This window comes from Penicillium soppii (assembly GCF_028829465.1).
Source record: "Penicillium soppii strain IBT 18220 chromosome Unknown utg000005l, whole genome shotgun sequence".
NCBI lineage: Eukaryota > Fungi > Ascomycota > Eurotiomycetes > Eurotiales > Aspergillaceae > Penicillium > Penicillium soppii.
In genome coordinates this window covers 2614866-2632967 of record NW_026643235.1, presented here as the reverse complement: position 1 = coordinate 2632967, position 18102 = coordinate 2614866, and the positions used below count along the sequence as shown (strand labels likewise).

The following is an 18102-nucleotide window of genomic DNA, read 5'->3' as shown; positions in this document are numbered from 1 at the left end:
GGCGCAGTCGAGGGGGAAATGCCACTTGGCAATGTGCACAGCATCAGGCAAAAACAACGTTACGAACGGACATGCCGACAAACGCAGTCTGACTGGGCTGATTATTGGGTCCAGGAAAACGAGCGGTAACGGGCGGAACTTTTAGTTCATCCGGTCAGTATGATTGGTGTGGGGGTGCGAGTCCTTGAATTATTTGTTGGCTATTTAGTTTTGACTAAGAGTTTCGTTTGTCGTAACCAAGAGAATTTTTTCCTGTTATGGCATGATCCTTGTAACAGGTGACGTAGATCTCATAAAAATAAGCTGATGAAAAGACCTCTTTCTCTCGATTAGAGTTGGGTGATAAAAAAATCTCTTCTGCCTACCACCAGTTGAAAAAAGGGATTGAGGCTCCGGAGAAGTGATCTGTCTGGGACCCGCGAGTCCGAATTTCCATTTTAAGAACTCAGTGGGGAACAATACAATACAGTATTGTACCGGGGCTGGACAGGGGACCAGAACATAAATCAACGGTCTTGTACCATATCGTACCATGTGGTCGCAAGGCTGGGGTGGGTTAGTTACGGTAATTTACAATGCGATCCATTCTCAACCAATCAGATCCATGCAAAATGTGCTCAGCCGTGTCAACCTCATCCCTCTTTGGGGTTAGCGTCTTCGTCTATCAGGCAGACATCCAACACGCCATGAGCCTCCGGTCTTCTGTCTTCCTTGATCCGCTAATTCCCCTTGATCTCGCTCCTCTCGTTCTGTGTTTTCTGCATTATTTATCTTCTATTCTGTTGGTTCGAAAACCTAGTCGCAAAACAGATTTCGCAGCGGGGCTCACCGCTTGAGATATTTCCACCCTACACATCTTCAGCGTATTGTTGTAACCACTTCGACACATCAGTTCACGGGCATTTATTTCGCAGTGGATATCGCATCTGTCTACAGGAAGCCATTTGGGCTGGATTTATTGTCTCGCTGCGCTCTAAACTCACACGTGGACACCGTCCGCCCGCCTCCGAACTCGTTCGATACGAACCGCATGTGCAGATTATCAAATTGATAAACGCTATCGTGATATATGCGCTGAGTCTTCCATAGACTCATAATTGTCGCTTGCAATAAATCTTGTTCATTAAAGAACAGCGGGGCCTTTTATACCTCTTGAAAGAACGGAGAGAACCCGCTTCGATTTGAGGCTTACATCTCTGGCTCAACTGTACGTCACTTCTCGAATCATCTGAACAAGCGACCTTCGGTGAGTCATTGCAAGAGCCCAATCAGCCGCAAAGATCTGTTCCGTCCTGTCCGATACTAACAATTATGTTGGCCTAGAACCGCACCCAAAAAATGTCTGCTGTCCAGCCTGAGCCATCGCGGCTGCACCCGCGTCGCCGGCCCGTTTTAAATACCACTCTGCCTACTATGTCGACCGATTCGCCTGATTTCAAGATGAGTTTGAAGAAAGGAGAGACTTTCTCCACCCCCACTTCTGCTCCATCTAGTGATCGTGACCCTGTCTTGAACTTCCGCTCCCTGCCTGTTCGCTCTCCGACTTCGTTGGAAGCGATCGCCTCCATCTTGGACTCCTTGACTCTCGACTCCACCGACGACAAGAGCCCGGCCGCTGGCGACGATAGTAACTCCAAGTCCATGCACTCCCCCAGCACTTCAAATGAAGAAAGTCGTTCTCTGCCCATCCCACTGGATGAGACAAAGACTCGCCAAGAGCACAGCCAGGATTCGGACAGTGGACTGGGAACGTCTGTCAGCAGCGAAGAGGGACTTGCTGAGTCGTCAACTAAAGGTACTTAGGCGCAAGATTCCCCCTCCAAACTTCCCCTCTCTTTCCAAATCCATGGGCCCTAACAATAAATAGTAAATGACGGTATTCATGACAATCAATCTGCCATCACCAGCTCTATTTCGGCATTTGATACTGGCTCCTCGCCTAAACGTCAACTGAGCCACCGTGCTTGCAAGCAGATTGAACGCTTTATTCTTGCTCCTATTCTCAAAGAACCCAATTTGAAGCCATTCCACCGACTAGTCCGCAGCGTTCCGCAGCGCATTCTCAACAAGCAGATTGTCTGCCTGCGCGACCTGGAAAAAACCCTATTGTGGCTAGCACCTGTAAGTTTTCATATTGTTTTATCAATGGGTTATTGGAGTACGGCGAAGCTTATTGTTTTGTTTCTATATTGAAGAACTCTGCCACTTCTCGGAATTCTTACATCAACTTTTGCGAATTCACCATCCAGTGCTTGCATACATCGGCTTCGCATCTCAACGACCGTGACCAACGACTACCGGCCGATCGACCTTATACTAACGGGTACTTCCTTGACCTTGTTTCACAGGTTCGACGATACGCAGCTATGGTTCGCGCTCAGCGCGAGCGAGTCCAAGAGACCTCGGGCTCCAACTCCAACAAGGAGGATATGCCCACTTTGTATGTGTTGCCCAGCTTCACAGATGTGAATCTGAACTAATTTTGTACAGATCCGCCAATCTTTCCCTCGAAGGTGGTTTGTCCAAGAATGGAAAGGCCGCCGAACTTGTTGTCATGCAAGACGGAAAGCCGATATCCCTAGCTACTGGGAAGCCTTTCGAGGCTGATGCCCCTCCATCCTTCAAGCGTACGATCACCATAGACGGTGCCACCGATGAGGGTGTTGAGCGTTCTATGGCCCGCCGCAAGAAAGACGCACCTCCTATGAATATCAACCAGAAATGCTCTGACTGTGACAAAGTCTTCAAGCGCCCTTGCGACTTGACCAAGCATGAAAAGACTCACACTCGCCCCTGGAAGTGTGAGGATCCCAAGTGCGGCTACCACACGAAAGGCTGGCCCACCGAGAAGGAACGTGACCGCCATATGAACGACAGACATTCAGATAAACCCACTCTTTTCCGATGTACTTTCCACAACTGTCCTTATGCCTCCAAACGGTCTAGCAACTGCAAGCAGCATATGGAGAAGTCGCACGGATGGGTCTACGTTCGATCCAAGAACAATGGCCGCAGTGGCAGCAGTAGCAGCAAACGGGGCTCTTCCGTCCAAGCTACTCCCCAGACTCCGAGTGTGTCTACCCCTGCTTCCAAGGCCACCGACTTTGCATCTCCAATCCCTGGGCCCAGCCCCTCGCCCAGTGCTCAGCCTTATGGCTGGCCAGACAACACTCCTTTCAACTTCGCCGACCCTCCTGCCCCTGCTCACGGCGACGATTTCCCACTATTTGGAGAATCCTCGCCCTACCTGTTGAACGATGTGAACTCATTCCCTACTTCGTTAAATCTCACTGCGTTCCAGAATCAATTGGAGGCAGGCGATCCGAACGGTTTGATTCCAGCTTTGGAAATGCACCGCCAGTCCATGAACTCCATGTCTGTTCCTTCCACTGACTCTCTTCCGGACCTGATGGGCCCTGTTTCATTCGACGGATCTCCCCTCACTGGTACCGAGAGCATCAATTTCGACCAAGAATGGAGCAATCTTGAGTACCCCATGAACGAGGAATACACAGCGATGCCCCTGCAACTTCCTCAAGCTCATTCCCTCGACGCGATGAAGGGTTATCCCAACGACTACGAGCAAATGAACGTCAATCACCTGTCCTACGGCCCCGCAGGAAAGACCTTGGGTCTTTCCCCCGGCGCACAGGGTAATGCCATGCTTTACTCGCCTGACTCTTCCAATGTTGGCGACACTCTTTCCGAGCGTTACGAACACGCCAACTCCCATGTTGGCAGCGACTTCGCTCAGGGTGGCAACGATTTTACTCTATATAACCAAAATACCCAGATGAGCGCACACCCTATGATGCAAGTGCCTAGCGACCAGTCCCTTCGCTACCACGCGCTTCCTCAAAACATGTTTCCTTCTCTTGAACAAGAGCGTGTTTTCCAGGGTATGCCCTACACTGGTCCACCCCAGGGCCACTACCTGCCTTGCGACATGGAGCTGGAATTCATGAAGTAAAAGGTCGAGATCTGTGTGTTTTTGCGCATTTCCGCCTCGAAGGCTGTTTATTTAAGCGAATTTAATGATGGATATAAGGTGTTCCTTTTTTTTACTTTTCATCTGGTCTTCTCAGCTCTGATTTTAGCTAGCTCAAATGCCATAGACGAACTCGTCTCATTCTTCTTTCCATACTATTTCTTTGTCCCCTGTCCATCGTATCTTAATCAAGCAACGACCAGCTGATTTTTTTTGACAATAGCGCCCCAGGCCTGGTCACATTACCCGCCACATTATATTCAAATAATTTCAAGAATCATCCGAGGCCCAATGCTCAAAAAGAATAAATAGTTCGATGACACTGCCCAGAGAAAACACCCCGCCACAATAAGGCGCAGGGCTGGTAGGCAACACCATAATCATCCTTGGCGTATGAGATATTCAGGACGCGTAGCCAGTAGTGGGGATCAAGCTGCATTATGACGATCAAAATTGTTGGTAAACGAAATTAGCAGATGTAGCCTTATGGGTCCTGACATGTCTCCGCTATAATTATTGGGGGATTTGGGGGTTAAGTACAGTAACTACCTTTTCGGGGGTGACGACATCATCCTTCTTTCTTAGCCCCATTCTATTTTACTCCTCCCATTGTCTTCTTCTCTTTCACTGTGGAAGCAAACATCGTGAGACTACATTGCGACTGGGTTTGTCGTTATTGATTTCAGCGTCAACCAGCCTTCTCAGGCAGACGCATTCCACGCTCACTCAGCTGAAGTGAGGCCGGGCGATATACCCTTCAGAGGATTCACAATTTTCCAAAACAGCGAACAGAAAAACCATCCTCAATCAAAGATGACAGACATTAAAGCGTCTGATCCCACATTCCCCAGCGGCGGCAAGGGAGAGCAAGATGTGCCCGCATCGGCCCCGCCAGGTCAAATCCTGACAGGCAAGCAGGAACACTGTGAGTGAAGCAAGGCATTGCAATTTCTGCGTTTACAACTCCAGCTACTAACCTTCAGCTTCTTCTAGACCTCAAACGTGAGCTGATCGCCCGACAAGTCCGCGGTGAAATCTCCGAGCTGAACTCCCCCACCGCGCTGCAGCGCTTCGGCGCCCCCTTTCGATCGGAATTCGGCGAGGTTGCGCCCGTCGACTCGGAACTGCCTATTCTGCGCTATATCTTCGTTCACCACGTTCGCAATTTTCCGTTCTTAGACCAGGCGCGCGAAAAGGAATTTTGGCAGGATAAACTTCAAATCGTGGGTGTTTTCGCTCCGCCGTGGAAGGTATGGATTGCAGGATAATTATGCTGACTATTGGGAATCTAGTTTTTGGAATCGTTCGCCAATAAGCATGTCTCGTCTTCAGAGGACCGATTGGAGGAGACAAAGCGCCGGAAGCTGGCGAGGAAATGTGAGAAACTTGTGGAGCTCATGATGGTTTCGGGTGTGCCAACCGCCTCAGGATATGAGGAGCGCATTCAATTCTCTGAGATTGAGGTCGTTGAGCGCGGTGCGCAGGACTCGGGACTGCTGGTCAATATCCCCGAGGGCAATTCGATCAATGGTTGGGATGTCAATGTTGCCGCTGTTCGGACCACTTCAGTCAAACGAACAGTTCGATACCACTCGCATGCCGTAAGTTCAGATTGGTTTAGACGCTGTTTCGGTATGCTGTATGGATTCGCTAACAGTGCCCGGATAGGAATTCATTATTCGGGTTAGTCGTGACGGCAAAGATGAAGTCCATGTTGGCCGGAGATATGGAGAGTTCGTGAAACTCCGCAAAAGACTGTGCACCGAGATGCCAGGGAAGCAACTCCCCCCTCTCCCCCGAAAGAACAAGACCTCTAGTACGAGTTGGTGGGGCTCCGCTGCAGATGACGACGCCTCGTCTATTTCATCCCTCTCGACACAGGGCACCAGCGCCCAAAATGACCGGCTCTCTGCGCCAACCCTCGCCCCCCCAGGGGGCCTCCGGAGATCAATTTCCAAGTCATCGATGCGATCTACTAACTCACCGCGCGCATCGACTGGCGACGTATCACGGGAGACTGTTCTATACCGGGAGGCGCAGCGCCTGTCGCTGCGTGCGTTCTTGCGTACAGTCCTGCAAAACAAGCGTGTTGCGGAGTCCAAGGCGATGGAAGAATTCTTGACTGCCCGCCCTGTCAAGTTGAACGAGGAGGAGCTGGTTGACGTCCAGAGGCGAAAAGACATGGATGCCGTAAGAATCGAGGAACAGAAAAGATTCTATGAAATTGCCAGGCAGCGAGCTGCGGATCTCGACGTGTACATGGAGCGCTTCCGGAGAGACATCGTGGAGAGCAGTAAGTCGGCCAGAGTTCTCTTCCATACAACATGTGTGCTAATTTCACTTTCAACACAGACGGTCTGACAAAGCTTTTCGCTGAGATTCGCGAGAAGCCTACAATTGCAGACCTCAGTCCGCAATATCAGAAGTTCGCCGAGTGGCTCCGTATTGAGTATGTCCCCTGATCAAGTTCATGAGTGATTCCACCAACTGACAGTGAACAGGGTTGCTGCAACACTATACCACATTTTCCTTGCCGAGGATAACTCCCCAGAGCTGTTTGCGCAGGCCAAGAGAATTCATGGCCTTGTTCCATACACCTTGATGAAGAACGTAATTCGCATCGCCAATCCTGCGGCTGTCATGTCTGGTGTTCTCGATCTGTTTATGGCTCAGCCATTTGGCTCGCGGTCGCTTTTGCAGCGTATCTTCTCTTTGACATTGAACGAAGGCATCAAAGATTTCCAGAGATCGATCGACACTCTGGCTGCAAAGGTTGAGGACCCAGTCCTTACTCTGAAGCTCAAGGCTTTCGCAGATGCGGAGGAAGAAATCAAGAATATAATTCGAGAGGAGGCTGTCGCCGACGATGTGGACATTATTGTGGCCATCCTTCGCTCTGAATACCTCCCTAACGAACTCACCGTTGAACAGATTGGCAAGGTATTCAACGGCTACGTGGCTTGGAACCACGCTGTGGAGAATGTGGATTTAGAAATGCAACAGGGTGCGCAATGGTTTGCTCATATGAAGCAGCTCTTGAAGCTTTACACTCGTCAGCGCGACAAGGCCATGATGCTCAGTATTATTGAGGAACCTGTCACTTTGCAGCTCTTCCGTGACCTCTTCACTATCTTCTACGAGCCCCTGATTCGGGTATACAAGTCCGCCAACGTGTATGGCAGCATCACCGACTTTGCTCACTTCGCGGACGACGCGATCGGTGTCATAGAGAGCGCCCAGCGCCAGGATGCCTCTGCCGACCCGAACCAAACGGTGCAAGCCTTTATCGACCTCTGTGCTCGCCATGAGGCCAACTTCTACAAATTCATCCACGAAGTGCACCAGCACGACAACGGCTTGTTCCAGAAGCTCATGGCTTGGATCGAGCAAATTCTTGATTTCCTGCGCAACGGCCCCTCAGGGGGCAAGATGGATATCAACGCTTTGTTCCAAGGAGCTGCGGGCGTTGGCCAAATTGACAGAGATCTCGCCCTTTCTGAAATCAACCAGCTGATCAAATGGCAAGAAGATCGCAAACGCTGGCACTTGAACAAGACACGCCAGAAGATGGCCGCTGAAGGTACTTCTGGGGATGTCATCCCTGGTGTTGGTGCCTTCAATAGCAGTGATTTCGGCCTTGATGAGGTATGTAGATTCTACTCTTGCATGAAAATCGGGGTATGTGGCTAACTGTTTCTTGTAGGCTGATCTAGAAGACCTTACTATCTCAGATGAGGCCTCCGATGCCTCTGACGAAGATAGTGCAGACGAAGATATGGACGATCCTATTGCTGTTGAGCGCCGCCGACGCACCAAGAAGCAAGACCAACTTCGCCGCACCGCCGGAGAACCTGCCAAGCCCAATGTTACTGAGATTCTCAAGCTCGCTGATCCTTTCAACATCATGTTGCGACATGTGCTTGCTGACTGAATGGCAGCGATAGAAAGGTTTCCCGTGTGCCTTTCATATACGTGATACCGCCATAGATTTGGCTTTTTGCATTTGATTTTGATATTGGAATTTGCTTGATACACCGATGCATTGCTGGCTCTAATTCTACTCGCTGGCTCACTTTTGGCTGTGTGGAGGGCGGAGGACTAGATAGATATAGCGGATGTATAACCGCACGAGAGATAGATCATGGCAATGGAATGAATGAATCATAATGAATTCGCTATGTGTTTTTTCAGAACCTCCACAACATCCGTGTTCCCATTATTCAATGCAACCTGCAATGCCGTGGATCCATCGCTATCTGTTAAGTGTGGATCAATTCCAGGCGCATCAAGTAATAGTTCCACGACGCCCAAATGGCCGTAGTAAGCAGCGTTAAACAGCGGGGTCTGACCATTCTCATCACGCGCATTAGGATCAGCCGGCCTCGACGCATTCAGTAGCAGCCTCACAATCCCCACATGATTCCTGTTTGCCGCAACCCCCAACGGAGTAGTCCCATGCATATCAGGAATCTCCAACCCAACCTTCTCAGACCCGATCAACACCTCGACGATATCCTTCTTCCCCTCCTCCGCAGCAACAAACAGAGGCGTCTGCCGCTTCCAATGCGTCTGCAAATTTGGCTCCGTAACACTCCACCCTAACAAAAACCTCACAACATCCACCCGCCCACCAGCCGCTGCAATTGAAAACGCCCCTCGCCCATACTGCTGTCCATCGGCATTAGGATCCAGCTTCTCCCCAAAATACGCTACTAGATACCGTACTACATCCACATGGCCCATAATAGCCGCATAGAAAAACACATGCTGACAATGCACAGCGCCATCATAGCCATCCAGAATGAGCTGCAAATGCCTTGCAAGCAGCATTTCAACCTCGCCATCCATATCGCGCGCAGCACGACTAAGCGGCGTCCAGCCCTGACGATTCGCAACGCGAGGATCCGCGCGCCCGCTGACAAGAAGCAGGGTGACCATTTTGGGCTGGGAGTTGACGGCGATCATGAGGGCCGTGTCGCCCGCTTTGTCCTGCAGATTGACGTCCGTGCGATCGTCATCCAGAAGTGCCTGCACGATCTCCGGGTGGCCTTCTCTGACGGCCCAGGAGAGCGGGGGCCGGATCCATTTCCTATCCCGGGAATTGGGGGTCGCTCCGTCGTTTAAAAGGAGGATTTTGAGTACTGCGAGGCTGTTGTAGAAGGATGCTAAGAGAATTGGGGTGCAGCCTTTCAGACGTGGGTCTGTGTCTGTTTTTGAGCTGATGTCTGTGCCTGCAGAGAGGGCTTTTAGGGCTATTGAGGGGTTGTTGTGGGTTGAGGCCCGGAAGAGAGCGATGGGGTTTGGTGAGATTGCATCGCGTTTGTAAAGGATGCTGTTTAGGAGGGTGTGGGTTGATGTGTTGGTGCGGGTAAAGGCATTTAGGTCTGGGATCTGGAGGAACTCGGATATTGAGATATAGAGCTCTTTAGGGAGGGTTGTGAAGGGTCCTTGGGGAGTGATGCTATGCATATGGGGGAAGTTTGAAGAACTGAATGATGTTGGGTTAAGCTTAAATGATGTTCATGTCTAGTAAGCGGCGGGATTAATCTTCTTTATGGATGACTATCAGCCTCAATATTGAGGTATGAGATCATTTCGATTATTATTATAATAATAATGAGGATAAAAAGAAGGGAAAATATCATACAGGCTTTGATGTCTCAGTGTGAAATAAATATAGATTGGGGGTCTCCGATGTCTTAGGTGCAAACGGAATCTGCCAAGAATCCGGGGCGATAAGCGATAAAGGTTTCCATGGCGACTTCCATCTTCTCATCTTCAACAACACTGCGTCAAAACTTTGGGACATGTCGTCTCCCTATAAGAAACCAACGGTGGCACCACTGAGGAAGGGCCTGTTCAAAGATGGAAGCTGGTGTTGTGAATGTGCAGGCCGGCCGCTAGCAGCCCACCGTCAGGTCAAGAAGGAGACGCCAAACAAAGGAAAATGGTGTATGTTCAATACTCATTGTTTGAGAGAGGGACCCTATAAATGAATAAAGGAAAATAGAAGCTGACAGCTTCAAGTTTGGACTTGTGCGAAATCAAGCAACCAATGTGGCTTCTTTCTCTGGGAAACCGATGCTACAATGCGTGAACAAACAGCTGTTCTTGCCAACTCTCGATCCGAGCCCGACCCCCTCACACTTACCCCATCCAAATCGAGGACTGTGGAAAAATCAAATAACGGTCTGCTCACTCCTCAAACTGAGCGCAGATTTTACGACACTCCCCCGCGCAGCTTCATGTCACCACCTAAAACAGCTAAGGCTCGAATGATATCAGAAGCTTCGGACGAATTTGATTGGAATGAGTCAGATGATAACGATGAACTCGTCAAGGCGATTTCTTCCAGTCAGGCGACTGAGAGCTTCATCTCGCAGCCTAAATTCTACCCCGAGTCTCCATCGAAGACACCCCGCACCTCGACAGTCACTTCACCCGGTAAGCGCAAACTGTTTGAAAGGCCAAATGACATATCACCCCCACGACGATCAATGATCGCGACCCCATTCTCACCGGCCTCTTCTTGCACCGAAAGGTTCCCTTCATCTGCAGAAGTATGTATGACGCCCACACCCAGCAGGTACAACAATGTCCTTTCTGCAGACTCGGCGTTCGATACCTCGGATTTAGCGACGAGTCTACTTGGCTTGTTGGAAAAGCAAGAGGTTGTGCTACCAAACAAAGCGCGGGACGAGGTTGTCTCGCTGCTCAATAGACAAGACTTGAAGATGAAGGGCATTGTCCGTGGCCGTGACATGACCCGGCTAGCTCTGAAGAAGAAGGATGATGAAATTTCGAAGCTACGAGAGCGGGTTGCCAATCTTGAGGCGCAGAGAGAATTGGATCGGACTCTTACCGATGCGATGAAACCGTCGGGTTGAACTCACAATGATACTGATTTCCCCCTGCTCCATGTGGGCGTTTTGCTGTTGCTGATGGTGGTACATGCACTTCATGTATACCGATTATACGACTTTTTACGATGATATGATAGATGTGAGATAGGCGGTCCTTTGCGATTAGTGTGTTGAATTGCCAAGTCCAAGTTACAAAACTTTGAATCCCTCGGCCTTGCTCTTGTATCCACTGAATGCCGATATAATCCTCGTTCTAAGCAAAATCAATAGAGAATTCCAAGGCTCTGTTAGGTTTCATTGTTGACATCGAAGGCCTGCTTACTACTAATCTAAATACCTAGGTAGGTATGTAGTTTTGGGAAGCTGCGATGTCATCCAGTATAAACAACCCCCCCTCTCCCTCATTTTCCTTTCCCTTCCCTATGCTATTTACTCATTATATCCCCATGTACTGGCCCAACAGCTAAATAATCGAAATGAAATAGTGCTTGTAAATATAGCACGGCCATGGATATATACTCTGTAAGATCTGCATTTAGATAGGGGTCACGTGCCCGATAAGAAATAAATTATTGCGCCGCAATGCGCCTCGAGCTTGGATCGAACAGATAAATCACAAACCGGTCTCCTTCCAGCCTCTCCCCCAATGGAGCCAACAGACGTATCAATTAAGCAGGTCTCGAGCGAAACCGACACCATGTTCCGACCTCCCGTGAACCGTGCCATGCTCACGCTCGACCGGTCATTTTTCCGCAAAACTATACCCCTCTCCGCCGCCCGAGTTTTTAAGCCTACTGATATTTCGAACGTCCGGAAGGAGCTGGCAAATCAGGATCTCTTGGTACTACCGCGTGTCAGTAGTATTCGCGAAGTGAAGGACCAGGAGGGTTCAGTGTTCAAGGGCTTGTTGCTTCGGGAGAATGTCAAGGTCAATGGTGGGTTATTCGACTTGGACTTGCATTGAGGCTGCAATATGGTTGGTCTGTTGCTAATTGTGATTTTGCAGATAAAACTACATGGTCGCCGACTATCCAGGCACTTGTGGAAAAAGGCACTGTGGCTCTTGGGCCCTATGACTTGACATTGGAATATGACCATTGGACCTATGGTATGCTTCCCAACATGTTTTCAATCCAATAAGTTGCCATGAGCTAACGTTCGCGCAGCGGAGATCATCGCATCGATCCTACCTGAGGATCTGATGGAAGAGATGCCTCAAGGGTTCACCCAGGTGGGGCACGTCTGTATGTTGATTTGAGTCATTTGCGATAAACAATACTGACCTCAAATAGTGCACCTCAATCTCCGTGAACGATACCTCCCATATAAGCACATTATTGCCGAAATCCTCATGGACAAGAACCCAACCATCCGGACCGTCATCAACAAGATCGAAGATGTCGGCTCTCAGTCCGTGTTCCGCACCTTCCCATTCGAGCTGCTGGCAGGCGAGAACGACTTGAACGTAGTCCAACACGAACAGGACTGCGAATTTCACTTCGACTATGCCCGTGTCTACTGGAACAGTCGTCTGGAGACCGAGCACCGCCGCCTGGTCGACAAATTCCGTCCCAGCGAAATGGTCTGCGACGTGATGGCTGGTGTCGGCCCCTTCGCTGTGCCAGCAGGCAAGAAGAAGATCTTCGTCTGGGGCAATGATCTCAACCCTCACGGATATGAGGTGATGCAGGATGCCATAGTGCGCAATAAGGTGCAAGAATTTGTTACCCCGTTCAATATGGACGGCCGCGAGTTCATCCGGTCTTCGAGCAAGAACCTTCTGGATGCAGAACCTCTTACTGTCACCCTTCACCCCAAGATTCGCAGAGATAAGAAGCGCAAGATCGAGCAGGGTAAGGAGGACCCTCTGCCCCCACCAAAGACATACACCCGTCCCAATATTGTCGACCACTATGTTATGAACTTGCCCGCTACTGCCATCGAATTTCTTGATGCATTCCCCGGATTGTATGCCGGGAAGGAAGAGCTGTTCGCGCCTACTACGGGAAACAAACTGCCCATGGTTCACGTGTACTGTTTCTCGGGACACTCCGATAATGAGGTTGATGATCACATTGATATCTGCGAGAGAGTCTCCGAGCGTATTGGATACAAGATCACCGTTGACGATTGTGTGGGAGGTAGTGGTGACCAAACCGTTGAGCTTGCCATTCATAATGTCAGGTTGGTTAGTCCTAAGAAGCAAATGTTCTGTGCTAGCTTCCGTCTGCCGCGGGACGTCGCTTTTCGGAAAGTATAGAGTTGCATAGCATGTGAGGCGTTGGAATCAATGATAAAAATGAATTGATACCCCTATATATTCACCTTCAGTCGGAGAAATTCTCAAATGTAGTCGATAACAACAACTTTAACCATTGTGTTTTTGTTGTAGCCATGAGCCACGTGCCTGAAACCTTAATCCATTCTATCGGACGATCGTTTGACAGACACTCACTCGGTGTTACTGTTTCTACTATTTCAGTGTATAGCCATTAGAAGAAATAATTCTAGAGAATTGCATCCAAATTAGGGAATGCTATCATCGCAACTTCATACATGCCCCAGATGAACTATAGAAAAGGCGGGCTCGCCCTCACCGCCTCGAACTGCCAGAGCCAACCTGCAGAGATCAACCAGGCAAGCCACCTCACTTCTTGATGTACACGACATCAGCAAGGCGGTTCTGAGCAACGTTTTCCACGAATCAATCAACTCTACATCCGGATATCTATCTGAACCTACAACCCCACATCGAGCCACACAATGAGCGTCCAACTCCCCCCCGCCACACACCGCAAGCGCGCGCTGCCGCAAGGCGAGCTCGAAGCCGCATCCACGCTGAAGCTGGGCGCCGACCAAAACACACATACACTCTCACTCTCGGAAGCACGACTGGTTATCCACAAGGTATTGGAGAACAAGCGTCGCGGGGGCAATAAATACGAGGAGCCGGAGTAAGTGGGACTGGGAGATGGCCATGCGAGATCAATATCGCGATGAATATCGAGATCCAAAATGCTTATTTGAGATCTTTCTACAGAAATTTGAACAAGACACTGTATTACCTGGATGTGTTTGCGCGGTTCAAGGATGAGGAAAACATCAAGGCTGTTGAGCGGCTCTTGAACTCGCATACGGAACTGGAGATGTTCGAGCGGTCGCAGTTAGGTGAGTTTAGGTCCTAGTTGCACTGCCTCCCTCTTCCCTCTTTGCTTTCAGTGTTTCGATCCATGGTTTATATGGCGTGGTTACGGGGAAACCTCGGGTTACTAACTTGTAGTTAGGGAGTCTCTGCTGTGACAATGCCGAGGAAGCCAAGTCTCTTATTCCCAGTCTCCAGAATAAGATCACCGATGGGGATTTGCAAGAGTTGTTGGATGAGTTGACCAAGCTGCGCAACTTCACTGAGTGAAGTGGCAAAAAAAACCTGTCATTTGCATTATCCCGGCCTGTGACTAGGTCTTGGGAGCATGGAGTTCTAAGGTGTTTGTTTCAATATTTGGGTGATGGAGGTTTTCCGAGCGAAGATCGTCCAATTTGCCATGGAATCTCAAATGGGGAGAGACTATTCATAATAGAAACTTGCTGTAGCCAACCGTTGCAGGTTATTTGATATTACTCATGGACATAAGTCTAAAAGCCGTTTGCCACCGGAGTAGCGTTTTAGCATGTGCCTCCGGGGAATGAACCGATGACTCCGGCGTGTTCCACTCCGAAATGAGAAAAGTCGAATGAAAATCATCGTAAGTTTGGAACTTGCATAGCGAACAAAGTACATATGTAGGTAAAAAGTAAACTACATATTAGATTGAATAGCGGTCAGAGACATGCATGTTTCTTAAGAGTACAGTATAAGATGTTTTAGTAAGATGCAAGTATATAGGGTTTTGTTCCTCCACACCCCACAATTCTGATTCAGGCAGAGTTTCTCGGGCACTACTGCGACTTGGTGGGAATCTATCGATGATTGGTTCAGTGGAAAGACGTTATCATTGATCGATGATTGGTCCGGAGATCCCAGTACGATGGAATGCGGGAGACCAGTCAGAAAACGAACAATTATGCAAGAAGCCCTTGGGTAAGGGTTAAATTGGAAGGATCTCTCCAGGGCTAGTTCTCTCGCCGGATTCCCATTATCTAAATCTTTACTCGTTCTACCAATAAAATGGGCTTGTGTGCACGAAGAAAGCAATCTATATTTCTGGTATGTTTTAATGCTGACCTAATGATATTCAGTACGTAATACTAAGAATGTTATTCCGTCCAATCAAGGTGAACCGACTTATCTTTGACAAACGGAGTATCATAATTCTAATGGTCATTGCTTAGCTCATTGGGGTTTTTGTTACGAGAAGAAAAAGCTGATCGTCTGGTACTCGGGAGCTGGTGCATCCATTCTCGGTAGTGAAATGACTATTAGGTGCTTTTATATATTTCATCTTATTTTATCTTATTTCATATATATTATTACATATGTCTTGATCAACGTCCATTTTTAACTACTACCTAGGTAGATTCCTTCTCTATGTCATCATAATCTTTCTCTTTCTCCTGTTCTTTACACTCCCCGATCTTTACAGATCTCTCTCCTTTACCCCGTGGTAGGAATGACGGAGCGAACTATTCGGCATCTCATCTTGCTGCAGTCACTTGAGGGCTCGCCTGCCTGATTTCTCTTATTGATCTCCGGTTCCGGCTTTGGGGCTATCGTCATATTTTCGTCGGAGATAACCAACTTTTTTTTCTTTCCTTTTTTGGTGATAAGCGTATGTGATTCTTATCTTTCCATTCTACCCAGGGCTACCTAGCTAGGGGTATCTAGGTATCTCTCGTCCAATGACTGACTCTTGAATACAGTGAAAAACAAAAAAGAAGAAAAAAAAAAAAAAAAAAAGAATAATAATATTCCCGAATTGATACGCCAACACGTAGTTCCTATCTCTACTGCTCCAGGATTCTAAATCGGGGTTACCCTTACACGGTCCACATGGCTACCGTTATCATTCAGCCTTCATTAGGCTACTCCCCTGAGCTCCGCCGAAAGACCGCCTCGACCCCAACACTCTCCCCATCCCCCATATCTGTCACTTCGACCCTTCCCCGCGTACGGGATGGAGCTAGCTGTGACGCTTGTCTCCGCAGAAAAAGCCGATGTGCAATGAATGAGATGGTCAACAAGTGTTACTCGTGCGATTTTCATCGCCAGGAATGTACTTTCACTCTTACTACGGAGTCAAAGAAGAGGAAACTATCCGAAGACCAACAAGAACCGGTAAAGCGGTATGGAAACCCCAATTGGAACATACAGGTTCCATCTGAGAGATAAAATGTGTGGTGTATGCTAACGTTCGGCAGACCGGCAACAATGCAAGCCAATTCCGTCCCAGAGACCGAATCCGCGCATCCGCACGCGCTGAATATGATTCGACCTGGATTCTTCAACCAGTCCACCCAACACATTGGCATGACCACTGAATTGGAACCAACTCTACTAGAATATCTTCCTCTAGACCAATATGACGAGTGCACCGTGTTTAACTCGCGCGTGCGAAAGTGTGCCGATGATGGCACCTTTATGCGTGTCGTCGACACGCCTGTCGGTGACTCGCAGGCCGCGTCACTCGATGCGATTGAGAGCCTGGTTGCTCCCTATGGCTCAACTCTGATCGAGAAGTTCTTCGATCACGTGCACCCCTCTTTCCCTATAATGATCGAGGAGGCGTTCCGGAAATCATACCGGGAACGCCGTGGCTTATCCCCGCTACTGCTTGCATCGGTCTACGTCCTGACGTTGAAATTCGTCGACGTGGGTGCTACCTCGCAGACGGCTCGGAAACCCGATGCCGCAAAGCTGGAGGCTACAGCCTTGAAGCTGCTTATGGAATCTTTACCATCGCCCAGTGTGTCAACTATCCAGGCTGGGCTCCTGTTGACGCAGAAATCGACGTTGGCCACAGCGTCCCTGAACGGACAGCTGGTCACAGCCGGCTTCGAGGTGGGTCTGCACCAGGATTGCACAAACTGGCGCATGGAGACGTGGGAGAAGGGTCTACGCAAACGGCTCGCGTGGGCTCTATACCAACAGGATAAATGGTCGTCCTTGGTAAATGGTCGGCCCTCGCATATATTCGCCTTCAACTGGACGGTCAAGGATCTAGTGGAGCAGGACTTCTCAGATGCCTTTGCTTCCGGCACAGACTCCTCGCACGACGAAACAGCCGTCGGCCACGGCCCTCTTCTCTTCTGCCACATGGTTGCATTGACCACCATCCTCTCCGACATCCTAGACCGATTCTATACCCTACACGCGATCGAAGAGTTCTCGGCGGCCGGAAACCAGCGCACGCGCATGATCCTAGAAAAGGCCAAACCGGCCCAAATCCGTCTCAAGGACTGGTTCTCCTCCCTCCCGCCATCTCTCAAGATGGAAACTTCAACCGGCGAACTGGTCGAAACAATCACCGACGAACACGCCCGCAACGGCGCCCTCCACCTCGCCTACTTCGCCACAGAAATCACCCTCCACCGCTGCATCGTCCGCTCCCTCCTCGCCGAAGGAACAGACCCCTACCTAGCGCACATCTGCCGCTCAGCAGCAAAGACCCGTCTCATCTCCGCAATGGACTTCGTCAACCGCCTCCGTCCAGCCCACCTGCGCTCCTTCTGGCCCGCCTCAGCCCGCACAAACTTCTCCCTAATCGGCTCCTTCGGCATGCTCCTCCGCATCACCGCACCAACAAGTGAAGAAGCAGACTTCTACCGCCTACGGCTGTGCGAGTACCGCTGGACCCTAGGCGTCAGCCACAAGAACGCTGCATTTATGGGCTTTGCGCTGCAGAGTCTGGACAACGCAACCGCGCTCCACAAGCATGTTCCCGAGAAACCGGGGATCGCCGAGCTGATGGCTAGTTCTGGGAAGAACGCGCCGCAGCGCATGCCCGCCACGACGCATGCTTCTTACGATGACGCCATGATGGAGGCGGGCGGGACCTCTAGCTCGGTAATTTCGGGCCTCGCGTCGCCGGCGACTTCCGTCAGTGATATGGAAGATGAGGGATCTATGGCTCTTTGATTTCTTGGCGCTCTACTAAAGCTTTACCTTGCACCTTATCCTCGACGTACATCTTACCTCGACTCTCACGACTCTCTCACGACTCCCACCCAATGGCGTTTTTGGAATCTGGTCTGCACTTTGAGATCAAGCGCTTGAATCTCGGTTTTTGGATTTTGGATTTTATTTTCTTGTATGCT

General features: G+C 49.7%; 7 protein-coding genes across 7 annotated transcripts; 6 read left to right on the top strand and 1 right to left on the bottom strand.

Moving 5' to 3' along the window:
* Positions 1-1338: 1338 nt before the first annotated feature.
* Positions 1339-3970, top strand: ace1 (putative C2H2 transcription factor (Ace1); the record flags this gene model as incomplete). Its single annotated transcript, XM_057241964.1, has 4 exons — positions 1339-1795; positions 1868-2121; positions 2196-2440; positions 2491-3970. The coding sequence occupies 4 exons, from the start codon at positions 1339-1341 to the stop codon at positions 3968-3970; spliced, it is 2436 nt and encodes an 811-aa protein (XP_057097323.1).
* An 831-nt stretch (positions 3971-4801) lies between these two features.
* On the top strand, positions 4802-7919 carry N7529_006436 (PX domain-containing protein; the record flags this gene model as incomplete). Its single annotated transcript, XM_057241963.1, has 7 exons — positions 4802-4913; positions 4982-5238; positions 5281-5589; positions 5657-6281; positions 6341-6437; positions 6490-7633; positions 7692-7919. 7 exons carry the CDS (start codon positions 4802-4804, stop codon positions 7917-7919), a joined length of 2772 nt encoding a protein of 923 aa, XP_057097322.1.
* Positions 7920-8149: 230 nt separating this feature from the next.
* N7529_006435 (ankyrin repeat domain-containing protein) lies at positions 8150-9457 on the bottom strand (the record flags this gene model as incomplete). The annotated part of the gene is made up of 1 exon (XM_057241962.1): positions 8150-9457. One exon carries the CDS (start codon positions 9455-9457, stop codon positions 8150-8152), a length of 1308 nt encoding a protein of 435 aa, XP_057097321.1.
* A 620-nt stretch (positions 9458-10077) lies between these two features.
* On the top strand, positions 10078-10875 carry N7529_006434 (uncharacterized protein; the record flags this gene model as incomplete). The annotated part of the gene is made up of 1 exon (XM_057241961.1): positions 10078-10875. The coding sequence occupies one exon, from the start codon at positions 10078-10080 to the stop codon at positions 10873-10875; it is 798 nt and encodes a 265-aa protein (XP_057097320.1).
* Positions 10876-11497: 622 nt separating this feature from the next.
* On the top strand, positions 11498-13111 carry trm5 (tRNA (guanine) methyltransferase; the record flags this gene model as incomplete). Its single annotated transcript, XM_057241960.1, has 4 exons — positions 11498-11786; positions 11858-11959; positions 12018-12095; positions 12144-13111. 4 exons carry the CDS (start codon positions 11498-11500, stop codon positions 13109-13111), a joined length of 1437 nt encoding a protein of 478 aa, XP_057097319.1.
* Positions 13112-13614: 503 nt separating this feature from the next.
* Positions 13615-14263, top strand: N7529_006432 (DNA-directed RNA polymerase II subunit RPB4; the record flags this gene model as incomplete). Its single annotated transcript, XM_057241959.1, has 3 exons — positions 13615-13805; positions 13892-14019; positions 14136-14263. 3 exons carry the CDS (start codon positions 13615-13617, stop codon positions 14261-14263), a joined length of 447 nt encoding a protein of 148 aa, XP_057097318.1.
* Positions 14264-15838: 1575 nt separating this feature from the next.
* On the top strand, positions 15839-17923 carry N7529_006431 (putative C6 transcription factor (OTam); the record flags this gene model as incomplete). Its single annotated transcript, XM_057241958.1, has 2 exons — positions 15839-16131; positions 16207-17923. 2 exons carry the CDS (start codon positions 15839-15841, stop codon positions 17921-17923), a joined length of 2010 nt encoding a protein of 669 aa, XP_057097317.1.
* Between the last annotated feature and the right edge of the window lie 179 nt (positions 17924-18102).